The 26,387-nt window shown below is 38.9% G+C and overlaps 3 protein-coding genes and 1 pseudogene across 4 annotated transcripts; 2 read left to right on the top strand and 2 right to left on the bottom strand.

The window, feature by feature from the left end:
* Nucleotides 1-1,891: 1,891 nt before the first annotated feature.
* LOC121262435 lies at nucleotides 1,892-15,386 on the bottom strand (annotated as a pseudogene). The gene is made up of 6 exons (XR_005940104.1): nucleotides 14,513-15,386; nucleotides 13,413-13,514; nucleotides 4,263-4,318; nucleotides 3,677-3,841; nucleotides 2,427-2,540; nucleotides 1,892-2,345 (listed from the first exon to the last, which is right to left on the bottom strand). The product of XR_005940104.1 is annotated as an uncharacterized LOC121262435 (transcript).
* A 601-nt stretch (nucleotides 15,387-15,987) lies between these two features.
* On the top strand, nucleotides 15,988-19,006 carry LOC121262436 (40S ribosomal protein S24-1). Its single transcript, XM_041164903.1, has 5 exons — nucleotides 15,988-16,184; nucleotides 16,693-16,734; nucleotides 17,034-17,204; nucleotides 18,526-18,612; nucleotides 18,701-19,006. The coding sequence occupies exons 1-5, from the start codon at nucleotides 16,113-16,115 to the stop codon at nucleotides 18,740-18,742; spliced, it is 414 nt and encodes a 137-aa protein (XP_041020837.1). The 5' UTR covers nucleotides 15,988-16,112; the 3' UTR covers nucleotides 18,743-19,006.
* Nucleotides 19,007-19,334: 328 nt separating this feature from the next.
* On the bottom strand, nucleotides 19,335-20,549 carry LOC121262223 (probable transcription factor At5g28040). The gene has a single exon (XM_041164618.1). It carries the CDS (start codon nucleotides 20,547-20,549, stop codon nucleotides 19,335-19,337), a length of 1,215 nt encoding a protein of 404 aa, XP_041020552.1.
* Nucleotides 20,550-22,731: 2,182 nt separating this feature from the next.
* LOC121262762 (probable transcription factor At3g04930) lies at nucleotides 22,732-24,423 on the top strand. The gene has a single exon (XM_041165356.1). It carries the CDS (start codon nucleotides 22,928-22,930, stop codon nucleotides 24,119-24,121), a length of 1,194 nt encoding a protein of 397 aa, XP_041021290.1. The 5' UTR covers nucleotides 22,732-22,927; the 3' UTR covers nucleotides 24,122-24,423.
* Nucleotides 24,424-26,387: the final 1,964 nt, after the last annotated feature.

The raw sequence follows: 26,387 nt of genomic DNA, 5'->3' as shown, positions 1-26,387 counted from the left end.
TCAACATAAGGTAGGAGTAGGGGCGATACTAAGAGATGAGAAAGGTGAGATGATAGGTCATTTTGGCTGTCAATAAAACAAAGCATGAAGTTGCAGAACCGGAAGCAGTTGAACTCTTAGCAATGTTCAGAGGTCTCCAATTCTACATACAGAGGGGCATATCTTACATCATTCTTGAGAGTGATTGCTTGATGATGATAAAGTAACTTCAAGAAGCAACAACAAATTCCTACTCAATCTTACATAATTCTAGTGAAGGAAACACATTGTTTAATGAAAATGTTTAGCGTTGGTAAGATTCAACATGTTCATAGATTAGGTAATGAAGCCATATTTAAATGTTATTCAAAGTTGTTGAAAATCAACCGCATAGATGCTGAAAAATGAAAATTTTGATATTTTTGGAAAATAATTAGGCGGCCGGGGGTTGGTGTCCCATGCATGTTACGTTAATACGTTTCATCACATCCATTTTTTTTATTGATAATGGGACCCATACTAATGTATTATCTGTCCCCATGCATGCATGCACCCTTCAATCTTCATATACTTGTTCGACTTCCAATCTCAAAGTACTTGACGGCCTCAAGTTCATGGGGATATTATTTCCTATATATAAAAATTTGCAGTGATTAATTTGTATGGTCTCCGGGCAGTATTTAAAAAATGAGAAAAGATATTTGTAACTGTAAATTGTGCAACTATCACGTAATCGTTTTGAAAAAAGTAAATAAAATATGAAACTCATATAAAAAAATTAATTTTTAACAGTAAATCTCATTCTTTTTTCAAAGTGATTATACGGCGTTTACACACTTTACGATTGTATGTATTACTCTTAAAAAATTGGTAGAAAGAGAGCAAAAGGTGATGATCATAGTTTAAAAATGGTTAGATGAAATTAGTCTGAAAAATGAAGATTTCATTTGACCTTGATGATCACAGTCATGTAAAGCCAGAAAGAGAGGCGATTGTTAGGTAAACACAATTCCAAAATAAGTGAAAAGGTGAGGGGCTTTAAAGAAATTTAGAAAACCAAAGGTGTCATGTCCTTGTCATTCTCCTACTCGGATGCAACCCTTACCCACTAAACCACGCCATTTGCAAGTAGCCTGAATCTAAGCCCCAAGTATTCCAAAATATCAAGACCCTCATCCGCATGACATTAAACGCAAGCAGAATTCTTGGCCAGGCAAAATGCCCCTAGCTGATGGATACATTAGAAATACTAGAGCCCGACCAACACAACACGTACCTTGACTCATACAACCCGAAACTCAACTCCACACAACTCAACATTTAAAAGTTCAAACTAGCGATCCCAACACGAAATTAGGAGGGAGTTAATTAATAATACATTGCCAACAATGGGAAAAACTCATTTTCACCACTAACTTTGCTTTGTATTATGGACTTCAGGGCAAAAACTGATTTGGACTTTGGCATGGAGACTATGTCAGAGTTAAAGTCGATGAATCCAATATGCTGATTAAAAGGATCTGGTGGACTTCAATATAAATTAGCTTTATACTCCTACACCAAACAAGCACACAGAGAATATTCCACATGGGAAGGTCGATAAGCTTCAATCCAAACTCGAATCAATAATGAAAATGCAAAATTTCATGATGCACAATCTCCATCTGGCATCTGCTACCATTGGCTTGGATCATCCCCACAAGTACACCGCAACTTGCCAAAAGTACATCAAGGGTCCAACTCATGTTTTCCAACTCCATTTAAGCAAAACCATAAAAACAAAGAAAGGGTAAAAGGAAAAGGAAGTTCCACAGAGGATGGATTCAGTGTGTCAATAGTTGTATATAATTACAATGAAGATATTAATAAGATTCTGTCCAGCAATGGAGAAGGAAAATTGAGAGACATGAAATAGAGAAGGAAAATAATGATGCTCAGAAATAATATACATCTCTGTCAAGATTAAAAACATCATTCATGGTATATATTATAAAGTGAAAATACCAACGTCCACCTTTACAACTCAAATGGATGGCAGAATGAACAATTGGGTGAAAGAAAGCTGAGGCTTTAATGTAAAATATACAGACCAGTTCCTAAAAGCTTACAAATTCAGTACATTAAGAAACTATCTTATCAAATATGAGATGAGACAAATATCATTTCTGTGGACTATAGACAATTTTTTCTTACTCAAATGTCATTTTAAATCCAATGAGCAGTTCAGCTCATACCTCTTCCTGCATGGGAAAAGGTAGTCCGTTGAAATACTATTACAGAGGCCTCAAAAGTGGATAATCCTCGAGAAGTTCCCGCTCCGACAACGTGTCATTTTCATTCTGAGGGGTCCACAATACCTCAACTGCCTGCATGAAAACAAAAGAGATATCAGGCACAAAAAATAAATAATATAAAAGTAATAATTGCAGAAATGTTCTCATTCTTACTAATATCTTGCTCGAGGGAATGGATCCAAGCTTTTGCAAGGCTTCTTTCAAGTCCCCACTGCCATTGATGGCGGGCAGCTTATGTACTCCTTCAGCAGCCACCAAGATTGTTATCTGTCCAACAAAAAGCTCATTATGTCACAGAAATGGCAAAAGAGAATTTTACATTTCTAATTGCAATGATCCTTTGTCCTAGAAATAGGCCAAACGGTTATAGATGCCATGATCAGAGAATATGCATATCAGGTTACCATATTAAAGCATGGCTGTCAAGCACTTCATGCAATTTGGGCATTAAATTTTTTAGATGAAACAAATGCATTGAAAGAGCATAACATGCTATCTCTTCCATAAGATTGCGACTAGCTAACTGAGAGCAAATGAACCCAGCTGTGAAGAGGCTGATTTATTATAAGTCTATAAGAGGTCCAAGGAGCACTTGGATTGAGAAGCATAGACAAACCGGCTTTGCGGTCTCAGAGTCATAAGATCGGGTAACCTAACACATTTACTATCAAAGGCATGCCAAGGAGGTCTCTCTTATCACAAGGATAATGTGAACAGCTAAAAACAAAAAAGAAAAATACATGGTGGAAACCTTCCCTTGGAGCTCTGTATAAAAATACGTTTAGATGTTGAGGTGATCTCAAATGATCTGTGAATAGTAGTGACAAAGTAATGAATAGTAGTAAAAAATTAGTGAATAGTAGTGAGATAATCTGAGGTGATCTCACCTCACTAACAAAACATAGCTGTTGCTATATCTGGCCCTCACAATCCCATAATATTCCCATAGGTCAGGTTTGTAGATTGATCTATTATGATGTTTGGAAAAGGCATAGAAGCTTAACAAATGTCGAGATTGAATCATCTATGGTCTATTAACCTCTCAACAGGAAGACCTAAAGTGGTTGCGATCAGCCAAAAATTAATTTAAAATTTATTGTGTTCATTTTAATGGGGCACTTGGTGTGGCTCTAATGTCAGTAAAGTATGCCCAACCTAGATTGACTCTACAATGATAACCCACCACCAGAAAAGAGTAGCGCCATATTTTCTCCATGATAAAAATTGAAACATCTGAGACCTAACTACAAAAAGGCGAACCTACATCCTTTTATAAAGTAGCTGTGCTACTAAACATAGTTAAAAGTTTACATTATTGTAACATAGTAGACCCAGTGTTCCTGAATTCAAAAATCACAAAGGAATTTTGCCTCAGGTGTGCCCCATCTAAAAGTTGACCTTACCACTATGTACTCATTGCTGAATCCATTAGATCTCTGACTGGCTGTGCTTTGCTTTTTAATGTTGTTCACGTTGACAAGTGTTTCCTCATCAAATTTACCCCGTTCTTCAATAGAAAGTTGATTAAAGCGTTTCTCTCCATCCTCCATGCCCTTCTTTAAATCCACCTGCAAGAATGGCATAAGTATGCATGTTTCAACATTGCTGAGATCTAGTCAAACTAAATTGAAGGAAAAAAAAATAAAAAAACAAAAAAGATCGATAAAGATATGCAAAATCCAAAATGTCAAGATTTTTTTTTTATGAGTAAGAGAAAATCCAAAATGTCAAGATAAACTACATAAATTGTTACTTATTACATACGTAAATCTACAAAAGAGATGTTTTTTTAATTTAATCACTCAACAGGTCTAAAAAATTACCACTGTCCTTGAGTGGTGTCTACGTGCTGTGTGTGACCATAGCATACTAGTGCGCGACACTCCCCTGCCCCCTTCTTTCTCTCGCTTGTTTGTTAGAAAAACATAGAACCTAACTGTGATTTTTTGGTTCAATAGATAAACTTCTACAAGATGGTTTGTAACTTACAGATGAATAACCTGAGATACAATAATCAGGATGCCGAAGCAAAGCTAGCGTTGTCTCTGCATCCAGAAGAAAGACGGTCAGAAATTTAAGACAATTAACAGCCACCAAAATAACAAGAAAGCTCCAGCTTTTCATGTTTCATATGAGAAGTCTTAGATGAAGCAGTCGTAAGAAGACAAAATTATGACCAAAAACATATGTTATAAGAAGAAATATTTGTCTTTTATTTCCATCTTAAATGAGATGGGCTAATGATATGACAACGTCAGACAAATTAAGAAGCAATACAATAAGTAGACATCACATGTTCTTGCCACCAAATCAAATACCTCGGGGGATGTTACGAATGATCAGAAAATCAGTCCCATATCTGGACAAGTCAACATTATGGTGATGACCATTCTTGAATCACTAAAAGGAATATTTTCATGATTTTGAGGCCATTTGGAGAATTCTTTATCAGCACACTAGTGTGAATTAACATAAAATAATAGTATCTTGAGCTACAGCACATTCCGTAGACAGACATACATATGTGAAACTTTTCTAAAGTCACGAACTGTCTCTACAGCATTCAAATTCACAGGATTGTTTATTTATTTGCATAATCCATTGTACATTTCTGTCTAAATTGTCACTGGATTCAATAAACTTTTTCCACAATTTCAACTCAATTTGTATCAATTATCAGTAAAATAAAGCAACTCTCTCATCTAGATGAGGAAAAAATAAATTTTTTAAAGAAAGAATTTGGATTCCCACTCCAGCTGTCCTATGGCCCAAGGTTGATTTAAAGAGAGTGCATTATCTCTTCAAGAAGGCAGCCTTTCTTTTCAACTGTATTTCGAGCTTCCCTTTTCTAAATTTTTGACACTCCCTAACGTATTCAATAATAGAAAACTTCCTTCATCTATTCCATAATCAGAAATTTTATTGATTAAAGGAAGAATATCACACACTCATTTTACAAGATCACCTCAGCCCAACTTATAGAAGAAATAACCTTGTCTTCAGAAAAACCCAATCTAAGTCTTGGTCTTCATAACATTAAAGATTTTTTTAAGAGGATGACAACCCATAGTTATATTGATAGACCTATGGCAGAGTAGTGGTGACATCGTAGGAATTAAAAAACTATGCAGAATAGAAACCCATATGCATTAGTCACTGTACAGCATACTCATGGTTGTCGTATATGAGGAATCCCTACCAAATCTACAAACAAAGTCACCAAACCCTGTACTCTGCATGGAAGATCCACTCACTAAAAATAGTCTTCAACAGTTCCTACCTTACTCAATCTTGATACCATTTGTAATGGCCCAATGGAAAGCCCAAACCACATAGCCTATATTCTAAAAGAACTCGTCAATTCTACAATTGAAGCCCCATTGGAATCTTATAAAGAGCAAGAACTTCTCATTCCCAAGCAATGTGAGATCCCATATACCACTTACCCTTATCTTTATCATATGGGGTATTACAATCTACATCCCTTAAATTCCCTATGTCCTCGTCGAGCCAGTCCATCGTAGGTGGCACGGCTCAAGTCCCAAGGACTAGTCAATGATACAATTGAAGTCTCATTGGAATCTTATAAAGAGCAAGAACTTCTCATTCCCAAGCAATATGGAATCTCATATACATACCCTTATCCTTATCATATGGGATATCACAAACATTTCTGGTTAGGATAGGTTATGATACTATTCGTAACGCCCCAATGGAAGACCCAAACTACATTGCCTATACTCCAAAAAGACTAGTCAATAATAGAATTGGAGCTCCATTGGAATCTTATAAAGAGCAAGAACTTCTAATTCTCAAGCAATGTGAAATCTCATACACCACCTACCCTTATCTTTATCATATGGGTATCACAATCTAGGTAAAGAATCTACTAACATTAAAGTTTTTTTTTTTAATACATAACATTAAAGAACCTAAAAACAAAAAAAAAAAAAAAAAAAGGTGAGAGAGAGAGAGAGAGAGAGAGAGGGAGAACCTATAACTTCAACATTTGTGGTGATTAATTATTTCTTAAACTTAGGTAATCAATGGAATTACTAAAGAATGCACTATACCTATTAAAACTTTAGATGATTAATTTTCATTTTAAAATTTATGACAGTTGGTGCATTTTCGCAATTAACTATTTGAATTATTCTATATGATTCCCAATATTATCTTCCCTTCACCTCGTGCCTATTCCCTTCATGTAGTGTTTTATCTTATAGGTGTTTTCTCTCCGTACAAAAATCTTTTGCCTGCATGCATGCACGCAACCTCCTCTCCGGCACTCCTCGCCGGAGTTGATTCTCAGCATTCCCCCTCCCCTCATTTGCATCTCCCCTTTTTTTTACCTTTATTCTAGTTAATTTTCTACTTTTTTTAGCAATCTCTAATGGAAGAAATTTGTTGTTTCACGGTTGAATCAAAAATTTTTATTTTCATGAAGACGGGTGCAAATAGCTATCGTATTAGTGAAAGAAATCGTCGCATGGCTCTATTTCTTCTCATTAATGGGGGGGCTGCCTCTTGGTTAGCTAGGATGGTGGGGGAAGCCATTAACTCCCATCAGCGCGAAGGTTTTTTCAGGAAGTTGAGAGTGGAAAATGGGATACTCACTCTGCAGCATCATAGAAATGCTAGAGGCTGTTACCTGCTTTTGGAGAAGCTCAATAATGGCAGGAGAAGGGGCTCATTGATTGTTCCTGAAGGAGCTAAGGGGTCTGGCTGGGAGGGATTTGCTTATCATCTCAGAAAGGTGGCTGAACGTGTGGTTGTGCAACCAGAGGGTGTTACGCATAGGGATGGGAGTTCTGGTTTCGTCTCGGATTCAAGGTCCCCAGCCTCATATGCCTCTATCTTGGCTGCTTCCATGGAGCCGAAGGGAAACACGCATAGAGGAGGTGAGAAGTATGGTCCTTGCCCAACAGTCCTAGAGGGGTATTCTAACAGATGTAAAAAGGTTGGTGAAGTTGAGGGCATCCTTTGGGCTGTCAGAGCTAGACTTCGGGAGTACAAGAGGAAGTTTCTTTTTTGATGAATAAAATTGATCTGGGATTGAGCATGGTGATGGGACTGGGCAGCCGGACATCGGGATTTCCTGCTCACTCAAATACTATAAGAAAGGAGGATGAAAGGACAAGGACAAGTGGGGTTAAAGGCAATGTTTTGAATACCGTACCGGATAGCGTACCGGTCAAGGCATTGGAACGAAATATTTCGGTACCGGTACCGTTTCGTGTACCGTTTCAGGATAGTCGATATATGAATAAATTATATATATAAATATATATAACAATTATATTCTAAAATAATAGTTTATATATGAATAAATTATATATAAATACATACATATATATAAATTATAAATAATCTAGTCTAAATTGGGGGTCAAAAAATGAACTTGTAGTTTGAAAAAATGAAAAAAAAAAAATGAAGGCCGAAATATCGGCCGGTACAGGCCAAAATTTAGGCCGAAACGGCCAGTACCGGCCGGTACGGCCGGTATTTAAGCCAGTACGAAATACAGGTAGTATCTGTACCGGCCCAGTGGCCGGTACGGCAAATATCGGCCGTACCGGCTGGTACGAAACAATTTTTAAAACTTTGGTTAAAGGACCCCTTGCTATGGACGGGCTGGGCGCAACCCATAAGAGGTCCGTGTGCCCCCTTTTGTGTCTTAACTCACAGAAGGATTTCGGGCCTCAACTTGGGCCTCAACCCGAGTCTCATTCTTCACGGACACAAGTCTTGTGCCCCCAGACTCGGGCCTCAAGCCCAACTCCAAGGCAGGCACCCGTTAGGCCTTCTCGGGTTACCTGGCAGGCAAAGGCCCCCGAGCTTCCGCCTTGCGACCACCTCGAGTCTCCGCCAGTGGCTTTTTTGGCCAACCCAACGCCGTCACAAAAATCACCGACGGCTGCCGGAGACTTCTCTGACTTGGGAATCGAACTCCAGGCGGTAGCTCGGGAGCCTCCTCCCGCGTTAGTCGTATTTGATGTCGCCGGTTGTCCTCGGGCTACCGACACCTCACCGCCGCCACAGAACGAGCCGATGGCCACGATCGACCTCGCGGGTTCTCCTTCCGAGCTACCCCTGGACGTCGCCTGCTGTTCATGGGCCTCCAACACCTCGCTGCAGCCACAGAACGGGCCGATGGTCATCGTTGACCCCGCGGTTTCTCCTCCCGAGAAACCCATGCCCTCATATGACAATGCTAGTGACTTGGAGCTGTTGGTTTCATCTAGGCCAGTCTCGGGGGAGGCTTCAGAAGCTCCTTTGCATCTTCTTGGTCTCTCTGAGACTCCTTCAAAGGTCTTGTGCACAAAGTTGGTAGACACTGATGATTCTTCTTTTGATGGGAGGGTCTCGGACGTAGGCTCCTCTTTTGGGTCAGAACTTCAATTAGTGTGTAAGGAGTTAGGGACTGATGTGCAACTAACTGACTCGCGTGAACTCGGGGATATGCCTCGTCCTCTGTATTCGCTGCCACCAGCAACTCCTGGGGATGATTGGATCCTTCAGAAGGTTAACGATATGCGCCATTTCCTAGGTTTGACCTGTGAGGGTTATGAGGATCAGTTGCAAGCTCTCTTCATTGCAATAAAGGCTAACCAGCCTCTGCTAGCCAGATCTGCAGCTAAGAAGGATAGGGAACTTAGGAGACTTACCTGCTCTATAAACTATGATGCACGGGAGGGTAATGCGAGCAAGGGGCGGCACAAGGATAGGGTGAATCTGGGCAATCCATGAAGCCCAAGATTATTTCATGGAATATTCGCGGCTTGAATGACCCGAACAAGCGCCTTACAGTGAAGAATCTATTGCGGGATTGGAAGGCGGACGTTATTTGTTTGCAGGAGACAAAACTAAAGTTTATTGATAGGTACATCATCAGAAGTTTGTGGAATTGCTCTTATGCAGGATGGACCTCCCTTGCTTCTAAGGGTGCTTCAGGGGGTATTCTGGTATTGTGGGATAAGAGAGTAGTTAATCTTGTGGAGGATTGCATTGGGGATTTTTCGGTAGTTTGTGCTTTTTCGAATGTGGATGATGGTTTTAATTGGGGTTTCGCAGGTGTTTACGGGCCAAATGACGGCAGTAGCAGAAAACTTCTCTGGGACGAGATAGCTGGCCTTTGTAGTTGGTGGGAGCTTCCGTGGTGTATCGGGAGTGATTTCAACATCACTCGGTTTTCGAGTGAGCGTTCGGGAGATTCTAGCACGGGTTCAGCTATGGCAGATTTCTCAGCTCTTCTTTTTGAGTTAGACTTGGTGGATCTCCCTCTAGCAGGAGGGATGTCACTTGGTCAAACGGAAAGGCCTGGTCAAGATTGGACAGGTTCATTGTTTCTCCGTCTTGGGAGGTCCACTTTCCCTCATTATGCCAAAAACGGCTTCCACGGTTGTGTTCGGATCATTTCCCCATTCTTCTTGATTGTGGGGGTATTCTTGAGGGTTGGAGATACTTCAAGTTCGAGAACATGTGGTTGAAGGTGGATGGGTTTATAGAAAAAGTTAGTTCGTGGTGGACCTCATATCAGCTCACGGGCACTCCTAGTTTTATTTTAGCCGGGAAGCTTAAAGCTTTAAAGAATGATCTAAGAATTTGGAATTGGGAAGTTTTTGGGAACATTAACAATCAGCGGGACAAACTTTTTAAGGAACTACAACAACTGGATGAGAAAGAGGTGGATAAGGCTCTATCGGCTGATGACAGGGCAAGAAAAATGACGGTAGTTGCTGAGTTAGAAAAAATCACCTTTATAGAGGAGATCTCGTGGAGGTAAAAATCACGAGCACTTTGGTTGAAGGAAGGGGATAGGTGTACAAAGTTCTTTCACAGAGTTGCAAATTCTCATCGAAGGAATAACGCCATTGAGGTTCTTCATGAGGAGGGCAGGGTTTTATTGGGTAGAGACGCTATCAAGGATCATATTGTCCATTTCTATGATAAGTTGTTGACAGAACAATACCTTTGGAGGCCTAAGGTAGACGGGCTTGTTTTTTATTCCCTTGATCACACAAGTGCGGTTTCCCTGGAGAGGCCTTTTGAAGAAGATGGGGTGCTTGGTGTACTAAAAGGTATGAACAAAGATAAAGCCCCAGGACCAGATGGTTTTCCAATGGCTTTCTTCCACGCCTGTTGGGACATTGTTAAGGAGGATCTAATGAGGGTTTTTAGTGAATTTCACTCCTTTATGAAATTCGAGAAGAGCCTTAATGTCTCTTTCATTGCTCTCATTCCCAAGAAGGCGAGGTCGGTGGAAGTGAATGATTTCCGGCCCATAAGCCTGATAAGTGGGGTTTATAAGATTATCACTAAAGTGTTAGCGAAGCGGCTGAGTGAAGTCATGGAGAAGATCATCTCGAAGTCCCAAATTGCTTTCGTGAAAGGAAGGCAAGTACTAGATTCGGTCCTCATTGCCAATAAATGCTTGGAGAGCAGAATTAGAACTGGCATTCCTAGTATATTGTGTAAATTGGATATGGAAAAGGCTTTTGATCATGTGAACTGGGATTTCTTGTTGTATATTCTTGGTAGGTACAACTTCGGGGAAAGATGGTGTTAGTGGATAAAGCACTGTATTACAATCGTCAGATTCTTTGTCTTGGTTAATGGCACTCCTAAAGGCTTCTTCAACAGCTCTCGGGGATTGCATCAAGGGGATCCACTATCCCCATTATTATTTATCCTAGTTATGAATGTGTTGAGCAGAATGTTGGAAGGGGAGTTGGATGGGGGCTTCATTTCGGGGTTCTCGATGGGAGGTTCTACGCATGGAAGATTGACAGTCTCCCATCTTCTCTTTGCCGACGATACTTTGATCTTTTGTGACCCAGATCTGGATCAGATTCGCTCTCTAAGGGCACTTCTACTTTGCTTTGAAGCTGTATCTGGCCTTAGGGTGAATTTATCTAAGTCGGAAGTAGTTCCTATTGGCTTGGTTAACAACTTTAATGAGGTAGCTGCCTTATTGGGATGCAAAGTTTCATCTTTGCCTATGAAGTACCTCGGACTCCCCTTGGGGGCCCCTCACAAATCTAAGGTAATGTGGGAAGGGATCATTGAGAAAATAGAAGGCAAACTGGCGGGATGGAAGAGACTTTACTTATCTAAGGACAGGAGAATCATTTTGATTAAGAGTAGGTTATCCAACCTTCCAACGTACTTTCTTTCATTATTCCCTATTCCGGTAGGGGTGGCGACTAGATTGGAGAAGATTTTCCGTGATTTTTTATGGGGAGAGCTAGAGGATGCAAAGATATTTCATCTGATCAAATGGGATAAAGTTTGCACCACACTGTCTTGTGGTGGGCTGGGTTTAAGAAATTTGGGAACCTTTAACAAGGCACTTCTCAGGAAATGGCTATGGTGTTACCATCATGAGGGGGACACTCTTTGGAGGAATATCTTAGATGTTAAATATGGGAGCATCTGGGGAGGGTGGAGCTCTAAGGAAGTCAGAGGGGCATATGGAGTGGGAGTTTGGAAACTGATCCGGAATAGTTGGGATGATTTTCTAGTCAACTGCAGGTTCTTGGTGGGAAGGGGCATGCGAACAAGGTTTTGGCATGATATATGGTGCGGGGATGTTGCTTTGAAAACCGCTTTCCCCTCTCTATTTAGGATTGCGTCTGAATAGGGCTCCTCAGTGGCTGATAATATGTGCAGAACCATTGATTCCATTCATTGGTCTGTAAGATTCACTAGAGCTGTCCAGGATTGGGAGGTGGGAGCCATCACTGATATCTACAGAATCTTATATGCGCTGTAGACAAGGGCAGGAGGGGAGGATAGCTTACTCTGGTCATGCACAGGGAACAAGAAATTTTCTGTTCGTTCATACTACAAGGCCTTGGTGAACCATTCCCCTAATGCTTTCCTGTGGAAGAGCATTTGGAAGAGTAATGCTCCTCTCAAGGTTGCTTTCTTTGCTTGGTTGGCCTCCCATGGTAAAATCGTAACAATAAACAAATTAAGAAAGCGTGGACTTTACATAATGGATTGGTGCTACATGTGCAAACGCAACGGCGAATCAACGGATCACCTTCTTCTTCATTGCGAAGCAGTTAAGGTATTGTGGGATATAATCTTCTTGAGGCTCGGTATCGCATGGGTCATGCCTAAGAGGGTGATAGATCTTTTGGCTTGTTGGCGAGGGATTAGGGGCAATCGCCAAATCGCTGCTGTATGGAAGATGGTACCTTTATGTTTAATGTGGTGCACGTGGAACGAAAGAAATGGTCATTGCTTTGAGGATAAGGAACGCTCTCCGAACAATTTTAGGGATTTCTTCTTTCATATTTTGTTGCTCTGCGCCTCTTCTATTGTATGGGATGGAGCGAGCCTTAATGTTTTGTACGCTACTATCAATAGCACGTAGTTTGTAATTAGGCACTTTCTTGTATACTTCCTGTGTACTCGGGTTTTGTCTCATTACGTGGATCAATAAAACTTCTTTTTACCTATCAAAAAAAAAAAAAAAAAAAGAATTGGACATCACCTCACCTTCAGAATAGGGTTTGAATTTACAAAATTACTTCTCTTTTCCCTTTTCCGCCCTCGGTATTTTTTTTATCAATAAATACAGATTTTCTTGATGAGGAATAGGCAAAGTACATGGGACATATACAAGAGCAACACCTAGGCATGATTGCTAAGGAAACAACGAGTTCAAGAATATTCATTCCATTTGAATTTGGATTCTATTACAATCGACCAATGGAGCAAAGTGTTATAAAAGAAAACTCTAAGCTCATCCAATGAGTGCTCGCGATCTCGGTAATTTAACTGATACACCTGCAAGATTACAACCTACCTCTCACTCAAAATCCTGATTTTAAGAGGGTGTGAGTCCCCATTTCAGGTATAACTTTTCGGCAACCAGGATTACATAAACAGAGCAATTCAGGAATAGAATAGATCCATGACTAACTTACCTGCCAGTATAGTTCGTTGGTATAATTTTTTTCAGGGATCAAACATCACACACACACACACACATATTTTGATACGTAAGATCAAACATCACATTAAATTTGCCTAAGATGACCATATCCACTAGCTATTTGATGAAGAAAAGATGACATTTCTTTTCATTAAATATGAATAACAAAGATACTTATTTAGAAGCTCCACCTGTCAACACATAGCTCAAACCCCAGAGCTAGATGTATCTGCAGTTTCAGCAATCCGATTAAGATCTCTTTGGAGTGACCGCCCCAAGCCCAACAATCCAGCCTAAGAAAAGACAATAATGAGAAAAATTCTGAATTATTGCCATCAGAACTTCAATAAAGATTTTAAGTGCATAACCCAAGTTATTACAAGCATGTTCTCTGCAATGACATGAAAACATATAACTTTTACTTCATAGGCAACCAAGAACCAACTCTCTAAATCTGACCTCACAATATGCAAGAATACTTGTCGTGAACTTTCATATTCTAATCAATATCCTTGACTTTTGCTCATTTTCCAAATTGTCAAGTACTCAACTTACAGGGGCCAAAATCATTTCATTGGATCTGATGTTACTATTATGGGGGCCAATGTTCTATATTTTTCTGAGCATTTTTTTTATCGGTAAAAAAAAACTACAGCCAACATTTTAGCATGCTGACTATAGAAACTTCAGGAATTCTCCAAGCCTTTTCAACTCATACTCCACATGAGATTGCACTTATCAATACGTGATTTCTTGGAGCTCATTATGTGGCTTCATAGAACAGAAAACAGCTTTAATGTTAATTAATCCATCTCATAAAAATAAATATAAAATACGACTTATACCCACCTATCCTGGCCCATCACAAACCAAGCTTACCCTCATCAAGAGAAAACCAATATGCAACAAAGTTAGATAAAAATACAACCCAAGCTCGTATCAAGGGAAAAAAGAAGAAGAGCTGCCTAATTAATCGCTGGTGTGTTTATACTGCTAGTGTTTGTGTTGTCAGAGATATCATACTAGCTTATGATTCAATTTGACCAGTCATTTTTTCTGTTTTATGAGTAATCAAAATTTCATTAATGAAAACCAGAAGCATATCCCATGAACAAGGGACGTAGACATATACAAAGGAGAAGATTTTATCGACCATTCTAATAAGACCAACAACTATGATGGTAAAAGTCAGCAATTATATAACCACTTTACATCAACGTTCTCACTAATGTAACAGAAATTACATATTCAAATCCATGTCAATAAGAGCAAAATCGAATTTGCATAATACCTGAAGCTTCAACACACTTGTCTTCTCGGTAGCAGTAAGAACACCACCATCCGACCGATCCGAAAGAAACCCCGAAACCAAGACAAACGCCGCGAAACCCATTAGAATCAAAAAGAAACTCGACGCACCTCCCACGCCGACCCCGACAGCCGGCCCCACGTAGAATCCGCCGCCGCCACCGCTAAAACCGAAAGGTGATGGCGCATAATACGGCACCGTGTAAGAATACCCCGGGCTCGACGTCTTCGGCACGGAATAACTCCTCGACGACGAAGAAGAGGATGAAGACCGCGAGGAAAACGACCTCCCACCCATTCGACCTCCAGAGGCCGCCAACGCTGAATTGGGATCGTACATTAATAGCAACCCCAACAGCACCGCGGCAATCGCGGGTTTTCTCAATGCCTTTATGATGTTATATACAGAATTTGCAATAATTTCAAACGGATTCCGGCAGTTTTCATTATAAAGCGAGACAGAATTGTCAAAGTCCCGGTCAGTTAAATGCTTATTCTTCGCGACAAGGAAGCATTTAACGCTATATCTAGGGGAGCCTTGGAGCTTTAAATACAAGATTCCGCTGCCAAATTTAATGGGTCTGGTGAAGGAGGTGGTGCTGGTTGGGAGTAGATGAGGAGGGGGAGCTGAAATGGGAAGGTTTGCTTCCATTTCAACGGGGTGGCTTCCACGAAGGAAGACGCGGCCATGGAGTTGGAGTCGGAGTCGGAGTCGGAGGATTGGATTTATGGGTTTTCGTGGGGAAAGAGTAGAAGGTTGGGGATATTTTGTTTGGGATTTTGGTGCGGAAGAGAGCGAGGTGGGGTTGAGGAAATCTAGGCGGTGATTCATTCTGAAATGGGCGATTCTCAGCCTCATCTCATCTGAAAAAACCCCCTTGATTTTAATATTCCTGATATTAATATTCTCAAATATAATTATCTCATTATTTATCACAAACAGTGAACATAAATGCTTTTTTTTTTTAAATGCTTATTAAATCAATGGTTTGACCGATGATTTTTTTTTTAATTTTTTTAATTTTTTTTACTTATATATTTTTTATAAAAGAGTAAATATTATTTAATTTATATATTTTTTATAAAAAAAGTATTTAAAAATTAAAAAAAATAATTAAAAGAAATAAAAAAAATTCTGAAAATACATTGCATCGATTCACTATCGGTCCGAGTAGTACTATCCTTTGTTTTATCACATTTATACTTTAAAAAATTTAAAATTTAATAATTTATATATGCAAATCATTTGTATTTATAAATATATTAGTTAATTTAATTTATCTTAAGTTTAAAAATAATTTTAATAAAGATGAATAACAATTTCTTGAAAAAAAAAAGGGTAAATTGCAAAGCGATTACCCAAGCCTGTCCTATAATGGGGTCTGGAGGCCCACTACAATAATGGAATTAGTTTCATTCAAAACCCAGCCCAAAACGCCTTTCTTAGCGTACCACTTGAAACCCTAGCGCTATATAAACCCTATTCTTTCTCAATCGACTCGCCCTCTCAGCTGCCCAATTTCCGTGATTGTGCCTTCTTCGCCTCAGTGCTGTACTCGGCTCGCTGATCTTCAACTACAAACATGGCGGACAAGGCAGTGACTATCAGAACCAGGAAGTTCATGACCAACAGACTCCTCTCCAGAAAGCAATTCGTGAGTTTACCACTTCACTTTCTATTACCTTTTCCTTCGTTTACCCTGTAGCCATACAACGGAATAGATCTTGCTTTTGTGTTTACTTCGATGCATAACTTAGCTTTTGTGGTTTTAGTGTTTAATGGGTCCTTATGGATGCGAAATTTAAGAGAGAGGCTTTTAAAGGAAAGAAAGCGCTAGTGCTATCTCGGCTGCAAAGGTTTACTGTGAGAAGTATAAGTAAGGCTTATATATTCAATTCTTATTGTTGTGAGGTTATAAGAAACGAGGAAGTGTTATCCACCAATTACCCATGCGTGAAAGTCGTTGTAGAATTTAGATTGATTGCGTAAGAATAATTGGCAAGGTTGTGAGAGGCTTATATTGATCGTTGTTAGCTTTTTTTGTCTGCTATCAAACGTTGTACTAAGAGATCAAGATTTGAAAGTTGTTTATTTTCTTGTGCTCCTTTTTTAACCGGGTAGGAATTGAAAATTCTGTTTATATTGTGGTCTTTTTGTTGCAGGTAATTGATGTTCTTCATCCAGGGAGACCCAATGTTTCCAAGGTAAATCCCAAGTCAAGTACATTGCTTTATCCATTGTTTTTGTCGTTATGAAGTGGATTTTTTTTTACAATTTGGTGGCTAACAAAATAATGGGAATTTCGATAGTGTGCTATTTTTCTGGAATTCAAGCACGTTCAGAACTTGTATATGTTATACCATATAGTTTTATGTCCTGGTTTTTCGGGTTTGACATTTTTCTGCAGTAAAAATGTGAAAACGTATTTAAATTTTAATATTTTAAAAGCAACTAAAGTGGCCACTTTGGTTAATGTACTGTTTCCATTTTGTCTTATACAAAGGCTGAGCTGAAGGAGAAGCTGTCAAGGATGTATGAAGTTAAAGACCCAAACTCGATCTTTGTTTTCAAGTTCCGGACTCACTTTGGAGGTGGAAAATCAACTGGTTTTGGTTTGATTTATGATTCCGTTGAGAATGCAAAAAAATATGAACCCAAGTACAGGCTCATCAGGGTAATATTGCATGACCTATTCTCTTTGCAGAATTTTTTGAGCTAGTTTACAGATGGGTGCATCTTGTATATCATAAATAAGCATGTATATTTTTTCATAAGGATAATAATTATTCATATAACATGTGATGTTAATATTTATTGGATAAGAATCATTAATATTCTCGAGTTCTTTTCTAGCATAACATGTAACATTGGGAAATTGTTTCGGTTCCATTTTTTCCAGCTTGCTTTCATCTTTTTTCTGATTGCTGTATGATGCTCTCTCTTTACAAGGCATCTTGCTTTGAGACCTAATTAGGTGATGCTTAATACTCGCTTTTAAGTAGCCAGTTTGCACCTAGGCGCTTCTCATGTTCCTGACTTACAATAGGTGCTTTTATTCGTCGAAGTTATATGTTGCATCACCCTGTTCTCTCTGATTTTTTCTTTTCCCTCAATTTGTTATAATTGAGATCCGTGCTAGTGACGATTCTCAAAGTAATACTTAAGTAAACTTTTGGAATCTCTGGGAAACCAAGTTTACGTTACAAAGGATGCATAGAGTTCTGTGTGAATAATAGGTGGTAAAGAGGGATGGTATGAGTATTTATCGGTGTATTTGATATAAGCATGGGTATCCTATGTTGTTGCTATCGCCAAAACAGAGACATTAAATGTGCTTATAAAAAAGTAGACTTGGAATGCATTTTTATTTGGCTACTTGGTGGTCTGGATGCATAGAGTTCTGTGTGAATGATAGGTGGTAAAGAGGGATGGTATGAGTATTTATCGGTGTATTTGATATAAGCATGGGTGACCTATGATGTTGCTGTGGCCAAAACAGAGACATTAAATGTGCTTATGAAAAAGTAGACTTACAATGCATTTTTATTTGGCTACCTGGTGGTCTGGGTGTATGGCCTTCATGATCTTAACTTGGCCAATATGTCTTAATTCAATTGACAGTGCTACTCATGGAACTTGATTTGATCCACTCGACTCTTAAGTCCTTATGTCCCAATGCTTAGCAGCAACTTTGGACTTAAAGGAGATGCCTATAAATCAAGGAGACAATTCCAATGTACTTCAAATTGGAAATATCATCTTAAAGTGATGGTGTTAAAATCTTGTTGTAAAGTACCTCACTAAACATGTTCTTAATATGTCCTGAAAAGAGTATAAATAGCATGTGACATTGTGAAGTTTTTCCAACGTAATGTCTTGTTCTAGTGGTAAAAGCTTAAACGGATGTGTCGACCGAATTTCACCATTTTCAGGAATTTAATGGCAACTTTGTATTTTCTATCCATGTAAATAATCTCTCTTTTTGGCCAAGGCAGAATGGACTTGATACCAAGATAGAGAAGTCGAGAAAGCAGTTGAAGGAGAGGAAGAACAGGGCTAAGAAGATCCGTGGAGTAAAGAAGGTAAAGTTGATTGCTTGCATTTTGTTTTTTGTTTTGGTGATTCTTGATGGTAATGCACTTAATGTTGGTTTGTGCCATTTCTCTGCAGACAAAGGCTTCAGATGCTGCCAAGGGTGGAAAGAAGAAATGAGTTTTCATGGGTTTTGTGTTGATCTTAAAGCTTGATTTTCAGCAGTGGTTTTCCTTCAATAGCGATATCTTCTAGTCAGTTTTTTTGAAAATGAAAGCTCTTGGTTCTAGTGTTAAATGTTTTTTGTTTTCTGATGTTTCGTTCTAGTGTTCGACTGTGAGTATTTCGTGAAAGCAGATTTTGAAGTTTTGAGTAGCATCACATTCTAGTAAATTTGCATTACAATCAGATGTGGAATCCAAAGTCCATGTGGTTGGTCTTTTAGTGATGAATTTAGTTTTCCATGGTAAAATGAACCCGTTTTTGTTCGGGTTTGAAATATTATAATCTAATCCCTAGTTTGGCACAGATATGCAATTTGGTAAAGTTGGCGGAGCAAAAGGCTGTCTTAGCATGCTGCGTTTGAGTTAAAATGACCTGTCAAACATTGGCTTTGTTAACAGCTGTGGTGGTAGCTTGAGACAGGCATGTCTCTGAATAAAAACATATATAGTTCAATAAAGATCATTGAAATTGTAGAATCACCAGGCAAATCTCATGGAACATGAAAGTGAAAATTGAAGACCCAAGAGGTCTTCCAAATCCTCCATGATCACTGTCTGATATTAGACTGCAACTCCTGCAAAGCTACCTTAATTTGATCTTGCACCAACTCCAACTGCTTCGAATACCTCTCCAACTCCAAAATTCGTTGCTCTCTCCCCGTCTCATCCACTTGTTCCTCACCCTGCAAATTCATGGTCGACTCCCCTTGAAGAGTACTATCACTCAACGGCATTGGACAAAATGCATTACTCAACAACTCCTTAAACCAGGGCGACAAACAACTCCTCACTGTATCCTCGATCAACCTCGTAGCATTACCGTTGTCAATATTGTTGTCTTCAACATCATCATTATTGTTGCCGTAGTTTCGATGATTTGATATCAAACGGTTCTTCGAAGCGTGGCCGGACTTTGTCCGCTTGCGCAGCCTCAAATCGCTCAGAACTTCATCATTCTCCACCTTGACATCGACAAGATTAAGATGATTAAGGGTAGTGGGACTCAGTTGATCATGACCATCATCCAACGTATTCTCTTCGACGCCAGGTTTGTCCATGCGCCTTGTATCGCCCCAAATCTTACGAGAAATTTCGAAAGCAGCCTGATCATGCGCGCTTTTGAAAGAAAACTCTTTTTCTGAATTGATTTTTTCAAGAGCGTTTAGGTACTTCCTCTTTAACCTTCGGAGCTTGTCCAAGAGCTGGTTCTTGTTGAAGACAACCTGAAGCTTGGACCCGATTTGTTCATAGAATAATGCGGTGTCGTTGTGGTGTATAGCATTCCCGCGACTCGTCGTGTGCTCGAGGTAGCCTTGCAAGAGCTGGATCTCGTCCTCGTTGGTCCAAAGCCGGTGCGATGGTCTCCGAGAGTCGTCAAGGTGCTTTTTTTCTTCTTGTGCGGCCATTAATATGTCGTCATCGTCCTCGTCGTAGTCAATGCGTCGCCGTTTTCGACCGTTGATGATCGTAGTCGTGATGGGAGGAGGGTGATCATGTATCAGGGCCTCGGTAGCAGGGACGGCAACAGTGACCGCAGCAGACGCGTCGGTGACAGCAATGCCCACCGGAATGGTATCACCATTTGCGGCAACGTCATCCAAGATGACGTCGTTTTTCTCATCATTGTCTTCTGTTTCAGCCGAGATTATTACCTGATCATTGTCTTCGTGGTCGTATCGGGAAGAAGTTGAGGAAGAGGATGAGGAGGACGAGAACACGATCCAGTCGACAAATGAAGAGAGCATTTTGGTGCATTGCTTCATTCCAACGAACGTTCCGGAGTTGCATATGAAAACGTACGTACGTTGTTGGTACGTACGAGCGTACTATTTTCGGAACTTGTCTTAAAAATTGAAGTCAGTTGTGGTTTGGAACCGAACATATATTTTAAGGTCGTTGAGATTTGCTATTTAGAGAAAGATTGGATTCTCGGACACACCCGCACACAAACTTCACACCGTTGGTTGCAGTCAGGGCAAAAAAAAATTATGTGCTTTTACGTATTTTATTAACGTGATTAGTTATATCATTTTTTTTAATATAAAATAATTATTTTAACCAATCACATCTGTTAATATTTTATTTCATATCTTGGGTCAGATTCTAACTAATCAGGTCTTTAAAATTGAGCTTACAAAGATAGAGAAGAGAAACATTAGAATAAAGTAGCCTTGGGGCCAGGGAGGCTAAAGTTAGTATAGTATTTTAAAAGTTTGTAAATAATGAGAGAGTCTAAGAATCAGAAAACTCGTACCTAGAAATTGTTATTTATACTAAAGAGTCTGGGGGACAGATTGTGCTTATCCCTTGGAATTCATGTCCTTTTTATTGTTTCTTTTGTCAAAGTCATTTAATGCAGGATGCCTCTACGACGGAGTGATTAATGTGACATATAGCTCAGGTAGTAGCATCTTTAATACGGCATGATTTCCCGATTTGTCTTACCCTGTTAATGTCCTTGGTGGTTCATCAATGTCTATTTGTCAAAGGATCAAGAGTCTCCCTTACTTCCTATCCGTTTATGTGAACAGATACTCAAGGGCTGGACATTGTTCTAGGGACTTCCAGGACGGCGAGTCTCATCCCTACAGCATGCTCCCTCATGAAAGTTGTGTCCAGAGGGCCTACCCATGGACCGGATTGAAGAGTTTATTTGTTCTGAGCTGGACCTTCGTTTTCTATTCCCTTAATTGTCATTCTCAAGCTCACTGAGACAAAAAGAGAAAAAAACTCTTTACAATATTAGTGGAGTGCGTAAGGAATACGTAAAAGTAATTGTATGTAGCGAAACTCAAAAACTTATTTAGAAGAGTTAAAACTTAAAATACATACAGTAATTTTAATAAATAAAAATTATAAAATTATAAAAACAACCTTTATCCAAGTCTAGTCACTAGCATAATGAAAAATAAATAATCTGATAAAAATGTCGAATTTTAAAGCAATGTGATATTTTTTTTTTGACATAATCTTGCAGCTGATGAGACAAAAATAAGATGAAAATATAATCTGCAGAATTTCCCCCCGAGTAAAACCAATCCATGCCTAGTTACTGATCATCACTAGTGGAAGGGAGAGGGCCGAGGCATCACTCCAGCTCTCAGACTCATTCCTCGTCAGTGTCTCAATCTATATCGGATCCATCCATCCTCCTTCAGCATACAAAATTGCCCTCAAGGTGACCCTTTTCTCCACTTTCAATTAGTTGGAGATGATGTGAATTAATAAAAAAAAAGATTTGATCTTATTTTGTCACTCTCTATTATTTTTTTTTTATATTTGAGAAATTTTATTTTATACATTGAAAAAAAAAAAAAAAGAAGTGAAACGAAGAAAGTAAAGAGGAATTCTATGCATCAGTTATTAGAAAAATTCTATACGTAAGTCTCATACTCTATATACTATTTAAAAATATATGATTTTATCATTTTTCCTTTATATTTCTATGAAAGTCGAAGATAAAAAAGTAAAATTATATATTTTTTAAGTGGTGTGCAAAATGTAAGGTTACATATGAATGTTAAACTGAGTTGAGTTGAGTTGAGTTGAGTTAGATTAATTTGAAAGTTGAATAAAATATTGTTAGAATATTATTTTTTAATATTATTATTATTTTAAGATTTGAAAAAATTAAATTATTTATTATATTTTGTGTGAGAATTTAAAAAAGTTATAATAATAAGATGAGACGAATTGAGATGAGTTTAGGATACAAACTCACCTTAAGACTTATGTGTAGTATGACTCCAGTTATTATTCAACTTTATTATTCATTTTTATATTTTATATTTATAATTTGTTTTTTTTATAAGATATGAGTATATTTTTTTTATAAAATGTAACCATATTTTTTATAATATATGAAACGTGGGATGATGAAAAGCGAATTTCTTATCTCTATAACTCTACACGCGGCATCGGCATCCATGCCATCCAATCTCATCCCCTCTCCAATGAAGTCTCCGCCCGTTTCGACACTCCTCCAAATCAAACCCATTTTAAATTAAAAAATAAAAAAAAGTCACCGCCCCCACCCCCTCCCCTCCCCTCCCCTCCCTCTCTCGCCCCGTCCTAAACCTAACCTAACCTAACATAACCACCCCTCCAATCATTTACCCCCAACCCCTCCTCCCTCTCCAAAATGGCCTCTGAGCAAGACGACACCGTTTTCCCCGAAGAGGACCTCGACGACGAGTTATCCGATGGAGAAGAAGACGACGACGACGAAGACGATGAGGACGACGACGTCATTAACTCTGCCTCACCCTCCACTTCATCTCCCGCCGCCAACTCCGTCACCGTCGCCTTGCCGGCATCCTCTCTCCCTATTGGTGATCCCCCGATTGCCACCTCATCTATCGCCGCCACCGCCGCCACCACCACCATGGTCACCCCTTCCCCCAAACGACATCCTACCGACCCCCAAGAGAAGAAGCCTCAGCCCCTCGACGACTCGCGCAGGTTATTCCAGCGACTTTGGACGGACGAGGACGAGATCGAACTCCTCCAAGGCTTCCTCGACTATACGACATCGCGAGGATCCACCCACCACAACGATACCGCTTTGTTCTACGACCAGATCAAGTCCAAGCTCCAGCTCGACTTCAACAAGAACCAACTCGTCGAGAAGCTTCGTCGTTTGAAGAAGAAGTACCGCAACGTCCTCGCAAAATCCAGTGCTGGAAAAGATGTCTCCTTCAAGAGCCCCCACGACCAGGCCACCTTCGAAATCTCCCGCAAGATTTGGAGGAACGACGACCACAACACCGGCAGGTTCGCCGCCGATGATTCTGTTTTCGATGACGAAGATCCCAATGTTAAAACCCCCACTTTTAACTTCAACAATTACGAAGAAATCGGTGAGAAAAAGATGATTTCGACGCCGAGGTCGCGCAAGCGGCCCCGATCGCAGTCGCAGCCGCAGCCGGGGTATCGGAGCGAAGAGAAACGCATTTCATCACAAGCTGATATCAAAGTTAACGGCAATGATAGTATTAATCATTCTAATTTGGGGGGTTTGATTGAGGAGACGGTGAGGAGTTGTTTGTCGCCGCTGTTTAAGGAGCTGTTAAGCAATGCGATGGGCGCTGGGGGGAGAGGAATTGGGTTTGGGTTTGGGGGTTTAGGAATGAATGCGATGGCGACGAATGTGATCCCATTGAGTTTCGGTGGTGGTGGAGGAGGAGGAGGAGGAGGAGTAGGAGGGGAAGGGGTGGTGGATGAGAGGTGGAGGAAACAGCAGATACTGGAGCTGGAGGTGTACTCGAAGCGATTGGAGCTAGTTCAGGATCAGATTCGAGCGGCTTTGGACGAGTTACGGTCGGTGGGACGATGATGGGGGAGTTGAGTCGATTGAATTCTAATCTATGAGGATATTTAGTAAGTGGGGTTGGTTTTTCTTCTATTAGTTATTGAATATTTCTTGGTGTTCTTGATTGATAGCCGTAGCTGAGAGTTTTGCTCTTGGATTTTATACTTTTTTTTTTTTTTTGTTGATTTTGATACAAAAGCTGTTGAATAATGATTCCTAATTGTTTAGGTCTCGATACTTTGTTCATAATAATCTTGTAGATAATGGTTTGATATGTAGATTGAAATGAACTCGTTAGAATAATTCAAACATAGTGGTTGCCATCCTTTTCTAATTGTTACAGATTGGAATGTTATCATATTTTCCATGTTTTTGGGCATGATTGTTGTTCTGTGGTGTGAAATTTGGGGTTTTTGGGTTAAAGGTTTGCTTTTTATTTATTAGAATGATGAAATTTTATATTGTTTATTTACAAACCACGAGATGGGCAGCAATTCAGATTTCAGGCCCTTAGTTTAATGTTTTTCTTTCAGTGCTGTATGTTGCTAATTTTATAGCGACCTGTGAAGTCCTATTCTGAGAACTCATCCATCATATAGTGTATATCAAAACGAAGGGTTCATGTTGTGCAATGAATGAAAGGTTCGTTAAAAACCAGGTGAAGTGAATGACTCTTTATTCTGTGTGTGTGGGTGTGTGAGATAGAGAAAAAGAGAGGAAGTAGAAACGATATTATTCATTCAGCTCATACCTTAGGACCTGATGTAGGCTTGCATACAAGTTCAAAAGGACCTTATGTAGGCGTATCTATATATATATATATATATATATATATATAGATAGATAGATAGATATATAAACTCAGAAGGATACGAACTTTCAAATTGGATAATTAGGTTTGGATGGGAGATTTGTTTTGGGCTTGCACGATTCTGCTTGTGTGATTTGAAAAGCAGATCTACCTGTTTCTTCCTTCTTTTCTGCAAACATGCTCATGAACACAGGTAGCTGTTCTCTAATATTTCCCAATACTTGTTTGAAACCTGTCTAGGTTAGATTTCAAGGAGCAGTTTCAATTTCTGGTTTGTTATGTATTGTGATTTAAATGCTTCACTCATCATTTTAAATATTTCAATTAATTATTTCACTTTCTGAGTTAACAAGAAGCAATTCTTGAGGACTCTCTCTGTCCATGGAAGAAAGACAATTCGGATGGATGAAAACCCAGAAAGTGCGATAAAGATGTTACCACTATTTGATTTGATGACCAGATTCGTGAAATGTGCTTTCACAAGCAGAAAATGACACGAGGACGTATTGTTTGTTTTGTTCTTTTTCTTTTTCTTTTTTCTGAAGTATTTTTTTAATATTCTTAATCATTAAGAGAAAAATAAAAAAAAATAAGACAATTTTATTAATAGTTATTTTTTTAATCATTAAGTAAAAAAAAATTAAAATTAAAATTAAAATTAAAATACATAAGCGGTAAGATTGAGCAGGACTACATTAGCATTTTCGTTTTCCATAATGCAAAGTGCTTACTTTTTCGTGTTTAAATCCGAATTATTTAAGTAAGAGAACTTGGATGTCGGTATCGTTTGTTATTTGTTACCAACTCACTATAAAATAACCTAGTATTCGTTTTTTCTTTAATGATGTGTCCGAGGTATCTTACCTCATGCCCCACCTAAACAAAGCTTTCTTTCATGATCAAATGACCTTCGACTATTGATTTAAAAATCTGGGATTATATTGTTTAAACTTTTTAAATTTTTTTAAATCAACATAAACTCAACATGTTCTTTGGATTACGATCCGCCGGGCTGAAACTGTTGGTCCACATCTGAAGATGAGTTTGGGCCAAAGCCCAATCTACTACTTTCATGCCCCTACTAGAAACAAAAGTCTCCTTTGATAAAATAAAATAATTTTAGTTTACAAGCTATAGGCAAAAATGTCATTTTAGTATTTTGCAGATATTTATTTTTTTTTTAAAAAAATTATCACATGTTTTTTACTTCGTCTTATTATAAGATTTACTCATCAATATTGAATCACTTACTTTTCTTCCATATTATAGTAATGATAAAAACAACTTAAGATTTAAATTGAAAAACTTAAAATGATAACGTTAATTGTTTCATATTCATTTTATTAAGTGTATTATCCACACATGCTTATAAATAAAATAAACGTATATGTCTGTGACTTCAATCATGGTTTTCTTAAAATAAATTTATTGGACAAGAAAAAGGAGAAAAAACTTTCACAGAATTTGCCAACTTGGATA

The sequence above is a fragment of the Juglans microcarpa x Juglans regia genome, chromosome 4S (genome assembly GCF_004785595.1).
Source record: "Juglans microcarpa x Juglans regia isolate MS1-56 chromosome 4S, Jm3101_v1.0, whole genome shotgun sequence".
In the NCBI taxonomy this organism is placed as follows: Eukaryota; Viridiplantae; Streptophyta; class Magnoliopsida; order Fagales; family Juglandaceae; genus Juglans; species Juglans microcarpa x Juglans regia.
This window is presented reverse-complemented; position numbering and strand designations above follow the sequence as displayed.

What these genes read in the sequence shown, in the direction of transcription:
- LOC121262436 (XM_041164903.1), top strand. Translation starts at nt 16,113, where the DNA reads ATGGCGGACAAGGCAGTGACTATCAGAACCAGGAAGTTCATGACCAAC. An exon ending in TCCTCTCCAGAAAGCAATTC is followed by an intron (nt 16,185 to 16,692) that starts GTGAGTTTACCA and finishes TTTTTGTTGCAG; the next exon opens with GTAATTGATGTTCTTCATCC. An exon ending in AGATCCGTGGAGTAAAGAAG is followed by an intron (nt 18,613 to 18,700) that starts GTAAAGTTGATT and finishes ATTTCTCTGCAG; the next exon opens with ACAAAGGCTTCAGATGCTGC.
- LOC121262223 (XM_041164618.1), bottom strand. Translation starts at nt 20,549, where the DNA reads ATGAAGCAATGCACCAAAATGCTCTCTTCATTTGTCGACTGGATCGTG.
- LOC121262762 (XM_041165356.1), top strand. Translation starts at nt 22,928, where the DNA reads ATGGCCTCTGAGCAAGACGACACCGTTTTCCCCGAAGAGGACCTCGAC.